The 18836-nt window shown below is 38.6% G+C and overlaps 2 protein-coding genes across 6 annotated transcripts in view; both read right to left on the reverse strand.

Moving 5' to 3' along the window:
* Positions 1 to 18836, reverse strand: part of Cad88C (cadherin 88C) — a 346082-nt gene that overhangs the window by 38520 nt on the left and 288726 nt on the right. For all 5 annotated transcript variants that reach the window (XM_070086212.1, XM_053777631.2, XM_053777630.2 and 2 more), the window contains 7 exons: positions 10566 to 10861; positions 7063 to 7198; positions 6237 to 6557; positions 5550 to 5714; positions 3327 to 3506; positions 2768 to 2913; positions 114 to 295 (listed from right to left, as the gene is read on the reverse strand). In XM_070086212.1, the coding sequence (XP_069942313.1) occupies positions 114 to 295; positions 2768 to 2913; positions 3327 to 3506; positions 5550 to 5714; positions 6237 to 6557; positions 7063 to 7198; positions 10566 to 10861 (1426 nt within the window). The remainder of the gene's footprint in view (positions 1 to 113; positions 296 to 2767; positions 2914 to 3326; positions 3507 to 5549; positions 5715 to 6236; positions 6558 to 7062; positions 7199 to 10565; positions 10862 to 18836) is intronic.
* LOC128689399 (uncharacterized) overlaps positions 14447 to 18836 on the reverse strand; it is a 7662-nt gene continuing 3272 nt past the window's right edge. Inside the window, exon 1 of the mRNA XM_053777626.2 lies at positions 14447 to 18836. This exon is cut by the window's right edge and continues 3272 nt beyond it. Within this exon, the coding sequence (XP_053633601.1) occupies positions 15122 to 18836 (3715 nt within the window). The 3' untranslated portion in view covers positions 14447 to 15121.

An 18836-nucleotide genomic window follows, 5' to 3' on the forward strand; every position in this document is an offset into this window, starting at 1 on the left:
ATATCCATTATATACGAACACAGTGAATTATTATTATTATATGCAAGTACATTCGATAACATGCACACTTTACATCAATATACCATAGGGGATTTTATTCCAGTACGACATACCTTTTTCATTACCACCCTCAATAGTAAAAAGAATTCTTCCATTAGGTGAAGATGGATCATCGCCATCAGTAGCTCTCACAACAGTGACTGTATCTCTTGGTTCATGGAACTCTGTGATCATTGTGCAACCTTCTCGCTCCTCAAAAACTGGGGCTTCATCATTGATATCAGCGATAGTCACACTAAAATAAAAATATAAGAAAATTAAACTATTTTAATGGGTAGGTAACAGAACACCTAAAGATAAAAAGTGTAGAAGACATGTGCCAAATGCTTGAAATAGCTTTACACGATTTCCTACATCTTATGGTGTAATCCAAGGCATTAGAGCTACCTTCCCCTTCCTTGGATCAAACCTGATTACCTCCCATTTCCTATGTGGTATATGACCCCTACAGGTTTAGCTATTTCCCATGAATGTAATAATATGGTAATACATCTTACGGTGACACTTTTATATAATTAAATTTTGTAACCTTAACATAACATGGACCAGTTTTATAGAAAGCATTAAGTCATGTTGTATTTTTCTTATACTTCAGCAATGGGTATAAGCCATTCATCAATGGCTATCAGTAGCAACTGTTAATCAGATACTATGGTGCCCCTCATAGTAAAACATTAATTAACAACCTAGGTTGATAAAACACTGAGTGTAAGACTACTCAATATAATAACCAAAAGTTTATTACAAATACAAGAGAAGTGATTAGATGTGATTGTAAGAATGGCTAGTTCATAGTAATCCCTTAATTAAACTTAAAAGTCTTAGACAGGTGAGGGAAGGGAATTATAAGCTTATTTAAGGTACTCAGGGAAACGAATTAGCCAAACTTGAGTTCTGGAGGGAAGAATAGTGCCTGTACTCTGAAGGAGGGGTGGGGATGTTATGGTGTGCAGAATCATCTGAACTGCAATGTCAGCATGCTTGTGGCAAGACAGTGATTGAGAGAGACAGTGAAAGTGTTTCTTCTTTGTTGGGTCACCCTGCCTAAGTGAAAGATAGATGGAGTGATAAAAAAATTAAGGGATTAGTATTTTAAGTAATTACAATATCTCGCATCACTTGTATTTCATTTGCAATCAAAATGCATCAAGATGTATGTCAGTTTATGCCATACATCTGAGGGAGTCTTCATAAAATGGGTGTTAGTCAACTGGTGTGGGTCACATCCTGGGACAAAACTGACCTAATTTGCAGGAAATGCTCTGCATAACAAGGGGCTTTCTATACAGTAGTATGTCACTGATGTCAGCTAGACCTGTATACCTTGTACATGTGCTTATAGAAACAAAGATATAAAATAAAAACCCATCTTTGCTTTATTTCCAATTCAAGATGCTTCTTATATGCACCTGCATATTTTCTGCTACTATTTATTCATTTCATATTCTAAGCTACTGTATATGGCACCCTTCAGAAAAAAGTTCTCTGTTATCTTCTAAAAAGCATGCTTTCTTGACGGAAAATAACAAAAAAGGCAGCATACTCAAGCTATAAAAGAATTAATGTTAAATGGTTTCTTTTTACAATGTGTAAGTTTTGTTGCCTAATTTTGCATCATCAGAGTTCATTAATTTCAGTAAAATAATAAAAATACTCCTAGGTAGTAGGTTGGTAAACAGCAACTGCCCAGGGAGGTACTACCGTCCTGCCAAGTGAGTGTACAACAAAAACCTGTAATTGTTTTACATGATGGTAGGATTGCTGGTGTCTTTTGTCTGTCTCATAAACATGCAAGATTTCAGGTATGTCTTGCTACTTTTACTTGCACTTAGGTCACACTACACATACATGTACAAGCATATATATATACACACCCCTCTGGGTATTCTTCTATTTTCTTTCTAGTTCTTGTTCTTGTTTATTTCCTCTTATCTCCATGGGGAAGTGGAACAGAATTCTTCCTCCGTAAGCCATGCGTGTTCTAAGAGGCGACTAAAATGCCGGGAGCAAGGGGCTAGTAACCCCTTCTCCCGTATAAATTACTAAATTTAAAAGAGAAACTTTCGTTTTTCTTTTTGGGCCACCCTGCCTTGGTGGGATACGGCCGGTGTGTTGAAAGAAGGAAGAATAAAAATACTGAAATAAATTTGACAATGCATTGTCAAATGCTCTAATTTCCAGGATGCTCTTGACTTGACCTGACCTTGAACTTCTAATCTTTTCACTTGGCTTATCTTCTGTCTCTGGATTTTCTTCTTACTGGCTTCTTATATCTTAGCATTGGCCACTTTGCAAAGTGCAGTGCTCCTAAAATCTTCTTTTGTGTTTCTTTGTGTCCCCCTTTCTGATGTGTGTGTAGAGGGTGGAGTTGCCCAATTTTTCCATCGACTTGAGATGAAATTTCCTCAATTTACCATTACCACTGCTACTACTACTACTTCTATACATTACTACCACTATTATTATCTATCCCGCTTTCTGGCCTTTGTCGTCACCTGACCCATCTTTTAAATTTCTTTCCTTTCCTGCTTTCAGACCTATCTTCTGGCTTCTCCCATTTTTTGTTCAGTTGTGACTTGATAATGGTCCAAGATGGAGTGAAATGTTCACTAAAGTTTCCTCTCCTAAGTGTGGGTTATTTGTGAATTATTTCAGTCACAGTATTGTGACTTATTCTTCTGAAATTAAATTGCAAATAATAACTTACCCAATCTGCATGAAGGCATTCCTGGACTCGCCTGCAGAGTATCCAAACTGATAGTTATCCCAAGCTTCAATAAGTAGGTTGAAGGTGCTCAACTCTTCACGATTTAAGGAAGAAGCCACAGTAATAACCCCAGTATCAGGATCAATCTGTAAAAACATAACTATGAATCTGACAAACTTAAATACAGTATTATATTATATATATATGCAATACACTTACAAATCTATATCAATACTATGGTTACACTAGAAATGTGGTGGTCTACTACATTCTCTATCTTTCTCTTTACTTGTTTGTTTTTTTTCCTAGTCTCACTTGTATAAGATTACTAAGGCACTCTTCAGCATTTCCACATACTGTATTTTTCTTGCCCAACTGAGAGAAAGGCATTTCCTTTATAGCAGTCAAAGTGGCAAATTTTTTACATGTTTATGTACATTAACTGTTAAGTGTTATTTATATACTGTATACAACTTTGCTAGTTTTTGACATCATCAAACCAGGTACATTAAAATAACCTAAACAAGAATGCAAGAAGATGTAAAAAAATTATTCCCACCTTAAATTTTCCATGAGAGGATTTTCTGTCAAGAAGATAAGTTACTAGTCCATAATCTTCAGAATCTGCATCTACTGCTGTGACAGCAGCTACCTGTGTGCCAGGAGGGGCATCTTCTCTGATAGTTAGGTTGGAGGGAGGGTTCACAAAAACTGGATTGTTGTCATTCTCGTCAATTACCTGAAACACATTAAATATTTTAACTTTTTTTTTTTTTGTTAAGTGCTGTAGTGTAAACCACCCAGGGAGGTACTACCATCCTGCCAAGTGAGTGTAAAACAAAAGCCTGTAATTGTTTTACATGATGGTAGGATTGCTGGTGTTTTTTACTGTCTCGTAAACATGCAAGATTTCAGGTATGTCTTGCTACTTCTACTTACACTTAAGTCACACTACACATGCATGTACAAGTATATCTTCTTCTTTCAACAAACCGGCCATATCCCACCAAGGCAGGGTGGCCCAAAAAGAAAAACAAAAGTTTCTCTTTTCAAATTTAGTAATTTATACAGGAGAAGGGGTTACTAGCCCCTTGCTCCCGGCATTTTAGTCACCTCTTATAACATGAATGGCTTACGGAGGAAGAATTCTGTTCCACGTCCCCATGGAGATAAGAGGAAATAAACAAGAACAAGAACTAGAGAGAAAATAGAAGAAAACCCAGAGGGGTGAGTATATATATACATGTATGCTTGTATACATGTATGTATGTGTAGTGAGACCTAAGTGTAAGAAGTAGCAAGACGTACCTGAAATCTTGCATGTTTATGAGACAGAAAAAAGACACCAGCAATCCTACCATCATGTAAAGCAATTACAGGCTTTTGTTTTACACTCACTTGGCAGGATGGGAGTACCTCCCTGGGCGGTTGCTGTCTACCAACCTACTACCTATTTTTCTTTTTACATTTAGTAATTTATACAGGAGAAGGGGTTACTAGCCTTTTGCTCCTGGCATTTTAGTTTCCTCTTACAATAAAGTTATTTTATAAATCTAACATTCTATTCTGGTCTATTATAGTGAGGGAGTAGCTCATGTTACACCAGAGACACAAGGAACCTATGACTAGTATATGGTATTAACTGATTATGTCTCAACATTTATTCATTTGCTATCTATTTTAAATACACTATGGTAATGTTCTGAATATTCTATACTGGCTTAGCACTTTTTGTGAAATATAAAAACAGTAACAATAAACGAATTAAAATAAGTGATTCAAATACATCATTGGTGCAATAAAATTAAGAGTCTTTTATTCCGATATCATATAAGCTTGGTTCAATTTTTGCTAATATACTTGAATAATAATAATAATAATAATAACTCTCCATGGCCTAGGTAGTAGGTTGGTAGACAGCAGCTGCCCAGGGAGGTACTACCGTCCTGCCAAGTGAATGTAAAATGAAAGCCTGTAATTGTTTTACATGATGGTAGGATTGCTGGTGTTTTTTCTGTCTCATAAACATGCAAGGTTTCAGGTATGTCTTGCTACTTCTGCTTACACTTAGGTCACACTACACATACATGTACAAGCATATGTATACACACCCCTCTGGGTTTTCTTCTATTTTCTTACTAGTTCTTGTTCTTGTTTATTTCCTCTTATCTCCATGGGGAAGTGGAACAGAATTCTTCCTCCGTAAGCTATGCATGTTGTAGGAGGCGACTAAAATGCCAGGAGCAAGGGGCTAGTAACCCCTTCTCCTGTATATATTACTAAATGTGAAAGGAGAAACTTTTGTTTTTCCTTTTAGGCCACCCCGCCTTGGTGGGATACGGCTGGTGTGTTGAAAGAAAGAAAGAACTCTCCATGGGGAAGTGGAACAGAATTCTTCCTCTGTAAGCCATTGCGTGTCGTAAGAGGCGACTGAAATGCCAGGAGCAACGGGCTAATAATCCCTTCTCCTGTATATATATTACTAAATTTAAAAAGAGAAACTTTTGTTTTTCCTTTTGGGCCACCCTGCCCCGGTGGGATACGGCTGGTTTGTTGAAAGAATGATAATAATAATGATAATAATAATAATAATAATAATAATAATAATAATAATAATAATAATAGTAGTAGTAGTTACACTATAATTTAAGTACTGTACAGTAATTATCCTATAAACGACAATAGGTTATTTTTTAAGTGAAACTAATTTTGGCAATCCTTTAAAAAGACAGGATAGTGAGTGGTCTAATTGTAACAAAGTACAAAAGTACCATAATCTCACCTGAACTACAACATTTGCAGTATTTGAGCGAGGAGGTACACCTGAGTCGGTGGCTTGAACTGTAAAGTTTAACCATGAGAACTGCTCCCGGTCCACACGCTCAGCAACAACAATCTCCCCAGTTTCAGGATCAAGATTCACAAGTGACAATATCTCAGATGGTCCCTTTATGGCAAGAGATTATTTCAGTTATTATAACTGCATATACTGTACAGTATATACATGCAATGTTGCACATGCATGCATATTATATACAGTGTCTTGTGATCTTGTTATTTACTATGGTGGAAGTGAAACACATAAAATTCAAATATATTAGAGTAGGTGTACATGTACATCACTGTCTTCTATAGAAAAAATTACAAATGCAAGTCACTACATCAATGTGCTTATATAAAATACAGTACTATATGAGTAACACCCAATCATAGGGGGTGTCTATACTTTGGTGAATCATTATTGATCCAATGAATTGGAGGTATCCTCCCCTTCCTTGAATCAACCTGATTACCTCTCATTCCCCAGAGGTTCTGTATTACCCTTACAAGTTTAGTGCTTCCCTATAAATATGACAATAATAATAATAATAATGAATGGCAATTGTATTTACATAATTATACATCATGATTATAAATAAATATACTACTGTAAAAAAATTTAAAACAAGGCTATGGGAATATAACTCACTTGTAATGAGTAGGAGATAGTGCGATTCTTATCCACATCATCGGCCACAACTGTCACAACAGTTGTTCCCTTTTTAGCATTTTCCGCAATGCTTCTTCGGTAAAATGATTTACGGAAATGTGGGTCATTGTCATTGGTGTCTTCCACAATGATAGTCAGTGTTGCTGTAGCTGTTTGCTTCTCTGTTGCAGCTTCTATATCCTCGCAAACAATCCCAAGTCGGATCACTTCAACTTTTTCTCGATCCAGCTGATTTACAGTTCGAATCACGCCTTCTACCTGACTGATCTCAAAAGCACCAGCAAAGTCATACTCTGATGGCTGTAAGATAGATCAAATGTAGCTAGAGAATGGTCATAGTGTGAAAATAAAACAATATTGATGTTTCCGAAATTATATACAGCATTGTATATGCCTATTACTGTACAGTAAGTTATCACTTGAAACAGTATGACAATTTAAAGCACGTTTGAGATACAGTAATTTTAACAAAAGCTAATAGAAAGCCATTGGACATATTGATGTACTGTAAAATAACCAGAGCATCTTTTAAATAAACTTCATTTAATATATAAATACATATTTGGTCTTAAAATACAATGTGCCTATATGTAGTATTAATTTTCTATTCCTTTTCCCTAATCTTGACAAAAAAAACTTTTGTACCTTAACAATGACAATCTTGTTTTAACCCTAAAGGGTCAAAATGAGGGGAGTGGCACCTTCCTTCTCCTACACTGGTGCTACCCTCATTTTATGTCAATAATACCCTGCCTCTATCTTATTTATATTGTCATTTATTTGTTAATAGTATCCCTCTTTTTACCTTAACAATTGCACCCTCCTCGTTTCTAGCCTCAGAACTGTGGGCGTCAATGGAATAGCGAAGGCGGGGTCGAGCATCCAGGTCCATAGCCTCCACACGATACACATATGACCCAATATCTTCATTTTCAAAGACCCTGAGTGGAAAAAACTGAGTGTACCATTATTGAAGAAAAGGTTTAAAACAGTACATCTTACAAGTATATAGTGAAACTGTGCATAAATTCAACAATAGTATTACACTATTATTACTAAACATTATTTCTAACCTGATTACTCCCACTCTTCCCATTCCCCAGGTTCTGTATAAACTTTATGGATTTAGAGTTGAATCTAGGAAAAAGTTACATAAATTACATTTAAGATAACTGTAACCTCTGGCCACATGATGCTTAATTTAGTCTCACTTTGATCTATGGGAATAACCTAATAACTGCTTTGAAGGGGCTCATGCTAGGCCTTGCCACAACCATGCTGGTGTCAGATTTGTTTGAAAAACCTGCACTTGTAGTTAGTGGAGCCCATGATAAAATCCCTAGTGTACAGAATTATAACTAGTTGGGTTAATCTTATTAGGCCAGTATGGTGTAGTGATGAGAACAATGGCCTGTTAATTTCATGACTAGCTTGCCATAGGATTGAATCTTGTTCATTCCCAGTTACATTAGCACTGAATCATCCTTCTGCAGATACTAGAATTTGTATTAGAGTGGAATTCATGGAGGGCACTTCAAATCTCCATGCAGATATATACCAAATCTTCCAATGGGTCAAAGACAGTACTGTACTGTACTTGTACAGTACAGGGCAGTTTCACCTGCCCTTTCAAGGCAGATGAAACTGCAGTACAAGAGTATGTACAGAGAACCTTCACTACATATATAAATTCAGTAAAACACCTAAATTATGGGGACCTCAATGGAAATAAGTCACTCTGACTCTTCTGGGGTTATCCTAGGTTATCTACACATATGCTGCTATGTATGATTAAGTATGTAAGTGTATTCAGGTACAGGTACACATAAATAGTTACATAAATTATCATACATAGCAGCATATGTGTAGATTACTTAGGATAACCCTAAAAAGTAAATGCATTTGTGTATCTGTACCTGAATAAACTTACTGACATCTGAAGTCCCCTCAATCTGTACTCCTTGGAACTTGGGCAAGAAAGTTGTATTATAAGTAACACCTGGAAAATCCTAGGGGGACTGGGTCCCAAATCTGCACAGAGAAAGTGCTTTCCATGAAAACAAGAAGCTTGGCAGATGGTGCCATGAATATACTAATAGATAACACAATAGCGTAAAACCATTCTCATTGCTAAATTTACAAACTGTAATGCAGTTATCTAGCCTTAATATCAATATGCTCCATAACCTGTATCAATATAAAGTTTGAATTATTATTAGTCTGCCCGAAATGTCTAGTCATGCTAGGCTTGATTATGGCCCTCTCTGTAATTAGTAATTTATAATATGTAAACCACACACTGTAACCAATATTTTATAATATGGAAACTACACATTGTAATCTTTATAAAGAATAAACTTTTAATTTGATTCGATTTGAAAAGGCCCAACACTTTTCAAGTCTCCCGTCGTACATTGGGAAAATACCAACATATGCCTTGTTATCTTCAAGAGGGAACTAGGCCAATGTCCTCCTGGCTGATTAGACCTTGATGCACCATGAGGCCTAGTTTGAGTCTGGGCCATGAGGGCATTGACCCCTCAAAACATCCTTCAGGTATGGAGTAAGCCTAATGGACCATGCTTAGCAAGTTCTACTTACCCCCAACCACACACTCATGTATGTACCCATACAACTTTAACTAACTCAATCTAGTAATCAGTGGTATAACCAGGATCTAACATCATGGGTAGTGAGCACGTAAAAGAGGCAGCACCTAGTACATTAAAAGGCTCCAATTATTACCTTTACCCAAACTTGAAAAAATTGTGAAATTTCCTCGTCTTATGGGCCATATTTAGATTGTTATATTTTCGGACATCAAACATTTATTTTATGGCAGTAACTGTCATTTTGCTTTTTATCAAATTTTTAATGTTTAAGCACTTAGAACTAATAGTTAATAATTCTGCAAAAATGTGAAACTGGCCTAATTTAAGCTGTGGTAAACTTTTGTCGATTGATCAAGATCTCCAGACATATTTTTTAAGTGCTTCAAAATGCATACGAAATGAGGAAGGATACAGCAGCTGAAAAAGGCAATAGCACACACACACAGGATCAGGCGTCAGGACTACAAAGAGACCTGGACAGACTGGACACGTGGCCCAGCAACTGGCTTCTCGAATTCAACCCTGCCAAATGCAAAGTCATGAAGATTGGGGAAGGGCAAAGAAGACAGCAGACAGAGTATAGGCTAGGTGGCCAAAGACTGCAAACCTCGCTCAAGGAGAAAGATCTTGGGGTGACCATAACACCGAGCATGTCTCCAGAGGCACACATCAACCAGATAACTGCTGCAGCATATGGGCGCCTGGCAAACCTGAGAATAGCATTCCGATACCTTAGTAAGGAATCGTTCAAGACACTGTACACCGTGTACGTCAGGCTCATATTGAAGTATGCAGCTCCAGTTTGGAACCCACACCTGGTCAAGCACGTCAAGAAGTTTGAGAAAGTACAAAGGTTTGCAACAAGGCTAGTTCCGGAGCTCAGGGGAATGTCGTACGAGGAAAGGTTGAAGGAAATCAGACTGACGACGCTGGAGGACAGAAGGGTCAGGGGAGACATGATAACGACATACAAGATACTGTGTGGAATAGATAAGGTGGACAGGGACAGAATGTTCCAGAGAGGGGACACAGAAACAAGGGGTCACAATTGGAAGCTGAAAAAATCAGAAGAGTCACAGGGATGTTAGGAAGTATTTTTTCAGTCATAGAGTCGTCAGTAAATGGAATAGCCTAGCAAGTGATGTAGTGGAGGCAGGAACCATATATAGCTTTAAGACGAGGTATGACAAAGCTCAGGAAGCAGAGAGAGAGAGGACTTAGTAGCGATCAGTGAAGAGGCGGGGCCAGGAGCCAAGTCTCGACCCCTGTAACCACAATTAGGTGAGTACATACACACACAAAACCACCAAGTGTGCTCGAGGTGGTCTGGCAGCTCCTCCATCAATCATGCCACTGCTTAAGTCGTAATAATAAATATTAAAAAAGCGGTATAAACATCACGAACTTTGCTCTAATAAACTAAGTACAGTTTCACTGTCGAAATATATTCAATTTTTTCTATTAAAATACGTTTTTCTCCTGTAATTTCTGTTTAAATAAATTTTAACTTTTTTCCTGTGACTTCCTGTCACGTAGCACTTCAGGATGCAAATAATAATAATAATAATAATAATAATAATAATATTATTATTATTATTATTATTATTATTATTATTATTATTATTATTAATTCCCACGCAAACTGCATAACAAATCATGGCTTTACATTAGTTATAAATCAGAACATCTGGCTTACCTGACACTCCCAGGGTCCTTGAAGACAGGTGGTTTGTTATTAACATCAAGAATTGTAATGTTGACAACTGTCCTGGCCTGGAGCTGGGCAGTGCCAATGCCACCATCCAGGGCGATCACTTCCAGGATGTAAGTAGTGGCTCTGGGTTCTGTCCTGTCCGGGTCCAGCAGAGCACCCTGGGCCACAGAGATTACTCCAGTGTCTGCCTCCATCACGAACTTGTCTTGAGCTCCATGTTGGATACGAAATACTACCTTTTGATTTACCGAGGACCCGTCCTCATCATGCGCAAATACCTAAAATTAATAATCAAGGAAACATAAGTTATGTTTTTTTTTAAGTTCAGTTTAATGCCTATCAATTACATAGTGTTTTGCATAACTGTGGGCTTTGTGGAAAATACTGTATATATTTTCCAGAAATTCAGTATTTATATGTAAATAGATGGCCATACTGTATTTAATAATATTTATGTCATAGAAAACGGAAAGCCTGCGTCTGCGCAGACGGGACTCGCCATCTTGGTTTTGAATTGTGTACAACGCTGGTGTGATGGGAAGGAATTTTCGTACTCTAGAGGTTGAAATTGGGCTGACACCTCTCAAATAGGAGGCGAAATTGTTGGATGTGCATTCCTGCATAATTTGTGTGTCAGGCGACTGGACAACACAGCTCCAGGAACCTCAGATAAGTCTGTTTATGTTTAATTCTGGCCAGTAATTTCATAAATTTCGAGTGAGGTTTTCTGGGTATAATACACATTAATCTCCAGTCAAATTGGTGAGTGATATTAAGATATATTTTCCTTCTGTTATGTAATTGTGTATTTATATATAATCATTTTTTAATTTAATATACAGTCCACAAATTTATATATTTACCAGAATTCCTGGTGATGTATAATTCATTTAATTGATAGGTCCAGAGCAACTTGTGGATATGACAGTGGTAGGTGTCGAAGGGGGACATTTTTGCGACCTAGGTGTCCCAAATTCCTACTTGTCTAACTGATAAATAATAATTATCTATGCTCATTTATTGTTATGTACATAATTATACATACAGATAAATGTAATTTTCCACAGGCTTTTATATATAGGGGATAAACACTGTGAACCTATCTTAATAACACTGAAGTGTCTTCCTGGATATATATATAATATATATATATATATATATATATATATATATATATATATATATATATATATATATATATATATATATATATATATATATATATATATTACTGATGATTATTATGATGCATGTAATCTTTACACTACAAATCAAGGATATTTTAACACTAAAATAAGGATTAAACTCAGGTTATATACACAGAGTCAAACATCTCAGTGAATATTAATTTTCTTAAAAATAATAGCTAAGCTTTAATTTTAAAGTTACACATTATTATTATTATGGGGAGCGCTAAACCTGTGGGGATTATACATCGACAAGATTAATTCAGGGAATTGGAGCACAGATCCAAATTCCCTAATCAATATCAAGGAACCTAGCTTGAAGGGAGTTAAAAGTTACACAAAATTATCTTGATTTTTTTGGTGTGTCGACTAATTTTAATTAAAATTTAAAGAAATGATAAGGAAAACAAATTTAAATTATCATAAAACGTGCAACGTGAAGTTAATAAACTGTACTATATTCTCCATAACCATATCCTAGTTAGCATTACTGTAAATACATGGCTCCTGGTACACAACTGCCTTACAAAAAAAAAAAACTGCCATCACATTGTTCTGTTGTATTTACAAAAAGCACTTTAAAGTTCTGGTTATTCAGCTCTTTAAACATATTCCGTTTCTAACATCATATAACTAAATCTGTACCATCAATATTGGTGTTGTCGTGACCAAGGTACTCGTGTTACATAATGCGGTAAAACTATTCAAAAACTATTTTCCACATTCCACAATCCATGTCCATGAAACTCCAATGACATAGGCCAGAAATGCGAGCAAACTAGATAATATTTGCTCACATTTCTGGCATAAATAAGAACATAAGAACGAAGGAACACTGCAGAAGGCCTACTGGCCCATGTGAGGCAGGTCCAAGTCTCCTACCGGCTTAAGCCAATGCACCCAACCTAGTCAGGTCAGGTCACATTGACTTAAGGGAGGAACACGGCAACCGACCTGGTAGCACAAGCTATCAGGTCCAACTCACACCCACCCACATCCACTCATGTATTTATCCAACCTATTTTTAAAGCTACACGACGTTCTGGCCTCTATAACTGTACTCGGGAGTTTGTTCCACTCATCCACAACTCTATTACCAAACCAGTACTTTCCTATATCCTTCCTGAATCTGAATTTTTCCAACTTAAAACCATTGCTGCGAGTCCTATCTAGGCTAGATATTTTCAGCACACTATTTACATCCCCTTTATTTATTCCTGTCTTCCATTTATACACCTCAATCATATCCACCCTAATTCTACGTCTTTCTAGAGAGTGCAGATTCAGGGCCCTTAGTCTATCCTCATAGGGAAGGTTTCTGATACATGGGATCAACTTTGTCATCCTCCTTTGTACATTTTCCAGAGAATTTATATCCATTCTGTAATACGGTGACCAAAACTGTGCAGCATAATCTAAATGAGGCCTAACCAAGGATGTATAGAGTTGAAGAACAACCTGAGGACTCCTATTATTTATGCTTCTTGATATGAAGCCAAGGATTCTATTAGCTTTATTGCAAACACTTATGCACTGTTGTCTTGGTTTCAGATTACTGCTAACCAGAACTCCTAAATCTTTTTCGCAATCCGTAATATTAAGATCTACATTATTTAGTTTATATGTGGCATGGTTATTGTCCTGTCCAACATTTAGAACTTTGCATTTGTCTATATTAAACTGCATCTGCCACTTCTCCGACCACTGCATCAGTCTATTCAAATCTTCCTGGAGTGCTCGAATGTCCTCATCAGAATGAATTGACGGCCTATTTTGGTGTCATCGGCAAACTTGCCGATGTCGCTCTTTATGCCCTCATCTATGTCGTTTATGTATATTGTGAACAGCAGGGGGCCCAGCACTGACCCAGCACTGGTGTGGAAATATCCCCACCATTTATGCCGAAAGAGATGATGGGTTCTTAGTCGTGCAAGCACCCTGTGGCATTCCTCCCGAAGAGGCTCCATGCTCCCAGACACAACCACAAACCCCTGCACCTGGTGACCTGGCGTTGGCAGGAACTGCCATTGCGTTAGGACCATTGTTGAGAATGATGATGACTGAATAATGTTGCTCTGGAAATGCTAAAATGTCAATGAAGTATTTTACAGTATATCGGACAGTTTCTAAACACCTGAGAGATAAGGTTAGTAGGCTACAGTAAATTTCAGAAGACAAAATATTCCATACGAAGAACTGACGAGCTCATTTTTAAGTAGTAATACAGTACGTACATTCATTTAACCATTAATTGCTAATACATTAATGTATTTTTTAATTATGAAGGCTTGAATATAAATTTTAGCTTTGCAGACTGTGGCCAGTGCCAAAAAGTGTGGATGCTATAACTTTTCGTTCTGAGTCGCACCATACAGAAATAAGAATTGATCCAAGGAATAGAAAAGTATCTCCAATTCCTTGGGTAAACGGCACTTCAACAGTATCAAGGCACTACACTTAACTTCACTCGTCTCTCCCCAATGACCGAAATGCCTAGGCATGCTAGTGGGTTTCTTTGTAATTAATATTTTATATGTAATCCCCACATTGTAATTAATATTTTATAATATGTAAACTCCACATTGTAATCTTTACAGAGTAATAAACAATTAAATTCAATTCAGTTCACTAGGAGCCAAGAGCACCAACGCCCAGGGAACAGAAGTAGCCTACCTGTTGTAGGTGTGTGCAGAGCCTGTTGTAGTTTCCCTGTACAGATGAATGTTTTGTACCAACTCGACTCCCCAGTCATCCTGTATATGTTGTCTTTATGATTCATGTAACACACCTGCATGCCCTTGGCCACTCTTACAGTTTCATTTATAGTTACGAGGTAATGTGTAAGTGTATACACTAGATAAAAACAAAGCACACCTTTGTGGAACACCGGTCATGTGTTTCAAAAGTATATGTACACTGTACATGTTTAGCACTCTTGGTCTGAAACCAAATTTCAAAGACGACTATGGACTTCACCGGAGAATCACATTGGTAGCCTGTACATTTTGATGTGATGAGGTCAATAGGTGAATGTACACCTTTAGAATATTTTTTTTTTCATTTCCGAGGCGGCAGGAAGCATCAAGGAAAAAATTTATTGTTCCTTGATATTGTGAGTAGTCACGAAAGCGCTTAGAATTTCATTATTCTTTCACAGTGGTTGTTTTGCATATTATGAAATCACCTGTTTACTGTGATCTTATTGCATGTGTATACATAAGAGAAACAAATCGCCTAGTATTGTTATAGTTATCACACTGACTCGTGGTCTATGTTGACGTGATAAACATATATTACACTAAACGAAATAATTCGATAGCTGTCAAAATACAGAGAAAAACTGCAGCAAGGTTAACTGGAAATATGAACGTCAGTGTGAGGTAGGCTTTCCTTGAGATCTTGCAGCAAAGACGGGGACACACGGCTTTCCTCCAATAATACCTCCGTATACCAGTTATTCAGTCTGCTTGTCACATCCTTTATCCAGTCCACTGATGAGTCACTAATGCCCCTCATTCTCAACCATAGCCGCCTGCCAGTGAAATTGAGTGGTTGAAGGCTGGAGGCTGGCGTTGAGGGAGAAATATCTAGACGGATGTAAAGGAAGCGGAGACGGCGTTGGAGGTGCACCAAGCTGTGTACGAGGGCCGCTAAGGCCTCGCATGAGGAGATCCTGACATTAAGTTCCTCTAAGTGATGGCTATGGCGTAGAGCCATGGCTCCCTCCACACCGAGGTGACCCCAACACTCCTGCAAGGTGCCCGGCGGCTGCAGGGGAACCACCAGAGAGTCACAGGTTTCTTCTTCCCCCCAGGCGTAGAACTGAGACTCCTGGCGAAGGTGAACCAGCGTCGAAGAGCAGGTGGACAGGGCACGGATAATACAGGATCCCCCACACCTACATTTTCCTCCTTGAAATGTCTGTGATATAATTATCAGCTGAGGCTGATAAGCTCCCTTTCTAAGTAAATCGGACACAGCACAGTTGGTTTGCTGGTCGTGATGGGCAACTGTCCATGTGTTGTAAATGGACAACACTCCCGACGCTGCTGTACACATGTGTGTTATGAAGTCACACTCCCTGAGCAGCACCAGCCATGATATCATGTCTCGATCTTCTGACAATGATCTTAGGTATAAAGACGCTATTTCTTTGGCATCATTCAAACTGTGTTTATTATAGACAAGAGCTCCAGCTGCATGCGGCAGTACGTATCTGAATCTTTTTATTTCAGGAACACAGTATTTTTCCAATTTCTCGCGGCGACGAAGCAAAGGCGAACCTTTAGAACGTCGCAATCTTTGGTTGGTAAGGAAAAACCCGCAAAGGATTTCAGCAAGTGAAGCATGAGGAAGAACTCCACGCTGTGTTCTGTCAGTTTCCTCCCTCACCACAAGAAGAGGACTAAAACTATTGAGAAAGAGAGGATTTTCCATCAGCTTGTGCTGGGGCTCGAGCAACGTGTGGTCGTGTTGGGCCCAACTCTGACGAGTCAGAAGTGTCCAAGCAGCTTCATACAGGTGGTGAGTAAGCTGCTCCACCCTCACCCTTGTGGACACCCTGTCACCTCTTAATTCCACATTTAAAGCTTCCATCAAGGTCTGTTGACACAATATGATGACCTGGCTAAAGAGGTGAGACACTGAGGTTGATCGGAGAGCAAAACAAGGATCCAAGCGCCACACGTGCAACAGGTAAGCCACAGGCAGAGGGTACAGTAGAGTTTCTGTTACGTTCATAGTCTGAAGTAATTTTGTGAACTGATTTACTTTAGCTACAACAGAGGAGCTTTTTTCAACCATGGACAAGAGCACTGAAGAATAATATTTAATGGCTTCAGGGGTCATAGGGCAAAGACTTGCTCTAAGAAATTCGAGCTTCAAACCTTTAGCAATTTCCGCAACACCATTTTCGCTTCCCGGACGGACAGTAACAACTGCTTGATTTTTCCCCAGATTACTGAAGACATCTTTTAACACCTCGCTATATGAAGATGTAAGAGTGCCAAGATCTAACAGAAAAAGTGCCGTAATGGTCCCGAGGGCCTCATAAATATCAGTGTCAGGGAAATCTTTGAGGGTAAGGCAAAAAATGTGATCCCTCAGGTATTGGTTCCAGGACATTGAGGGGAGCATATCACTTAGTTTACAGTACACAACTAAGTCAAACTCATGAAGCCTCGAGTTTTTTTTAAATTTGTCAAATCTCCACTGGTGCAGCAGATAGTGGCAAATACTAGACTTCCCGCTGCCTTTAGGACCAGAGAGAATGACGACTGATGGGTTCTCAATACTCGTTCCAAGAATCTCCAGGACATCCACAATGTCCTCTGTATCGTTTACTTTCAGGTTCGAGTAAACCTTCTTCACTTCCGTTGCAACAAATCGCTTTCTCATAAGCCATTCCCCTACGTCAAAGACCCCGGCACTAGAGGAAGACGCTGCCGTGTGTTGCCTGGTCGTCGTCACTAGTTTTCCACGTTCGTCGCGTCTCAGAGTCTGTACACCACGTCGGCCCTCAAATAGAGCCTCTTCGCTTAGCTCCATCATCCTCTTGGTCTCTACGTCATCAGTTATATCTGATATCATTACACTTTCTTCTTCTTGCAGAGCTTTATAATCTTGGCGAAATTTCCTTATTTCCTTGGCGAGTTTGTTTGTCACGGCAAACCTCTCATTAACGATGTCCTCTTTTGCAATCGCGTCTTGCTCAGCAGAAACATTGGAATTTAATCTATCGCTCACTTTTTTCTTTGTCATGATGACGGACTCTTGGGAATTCCTTAGCATCTTCTTGAGCTTTCTGTCTACTTCTCTGAAACTACCGTGTTTCTTTTCGATGGCAACCACTTCTTTCATGACGCTCACAAACAGACTATCACCGACATCTCGAGCACCATCCTGGCGCCTTGTCTCTAAACCACGCCCATCTAATTCATCAGCCAATGAAACGTTCCCAGAATCCCTCTGACCACTGGCGTCAGTATAAGTATAGTTGCTTATGGCTCCTACAGAATGCAGCCGTCTCGCTCTGCCACAAATGTCAGCGTTGGCAACTCGGGTCGTTTCCTCTGGCTCCTGACTTTGTGACCTTGAATAAACTTTGAAAAGTTTAGAATTTTTTATCTTAGCTTCTTGAAGGTCCCTTTCAGCAGACTTCAGGTCTTCCCGTGTTTTCATGACTAAATTCACATGTTCCTCAAACACTTTCTTAGCCTTTCTAAATCTCTGTTTTGCTATACGCAGTTTATCTGCAACCTCCTTGATATCTCTTTCTATCACTTGTTTGCAATAGTGAACAACGATAGATAACAATTCACTGATCACGTTACTGAGACCTCGAAGTCTCATTGCAAGATGATGATCGTCAAACTCTATGTCCTGATAACACACCACATAAACAAGATGTTGAAGCCGCTGTAACATATACTTGGCCCTGGCAGGGAGCTGCGGGAAGCCCACCGTCAGGAGGAGAACCAGCACCTTCTGCGGTAGTTGGCTAGGGTCTGGTTGAAGATCCAATAAGTTTGTTTGGTTAGTATTAAGAGTGTTAAGATTACTGATCTGGTGCCCTTGGGAAAGCCGCAGTGTGTGGCTGGCCTCATGAATGATTCTCGAGAGCTCTTCTGTAGATATCACAACACTGTCATTAGATACCTGTGTTGACTGTGCAACACTGTCAACAGTCACCTGTGTTGATTGTCCAACACTGTCTGCCTCTTCTATATTTGGTACAATACGACTGTCTTGTTGTTTAGTTGGTACAATACAAGTGTCTTCCTGTTTAGTTGGTACAATACAAGTGTCTTCCTGTTTAGTTGGTACAATACAAGTGTCTTCCTGTTTAGCTGGTACATTACGACTATCTTCCTGTTTAGATGGTACAATACAACTGTCTTGTAGTTTAGCTGGTGAAATACGACTGTCTTCTCGTCTAGTTAGTACAATAAGAGTGTTCTTTTTTTTTGGTTTAGTAATACTGTTGGCTTCTTGTTCTGGTGATGCAACACTGGCGACCATATTAGGTGAGCAAGTAAGATTGACTTCCTTTAGTGATTCAACAAAT

The sequence above is a fragment of the Cherax quadricarinatus genome, chromosome 18 (genome assembly GCF_038502225.1).
Source record: "Cherax quadricarinatus isolate ZL_2023a chromosome 18, ASM3850222v1, whole genome shotgun sequence".
In the NCBI taxonomy this organism is placed as follows: Eukaryota; Metazoa; Arthropoda; class Malacostraca; order Decapoda; family Parastacidae; genus Cherax; species Cherax quadricarinatus.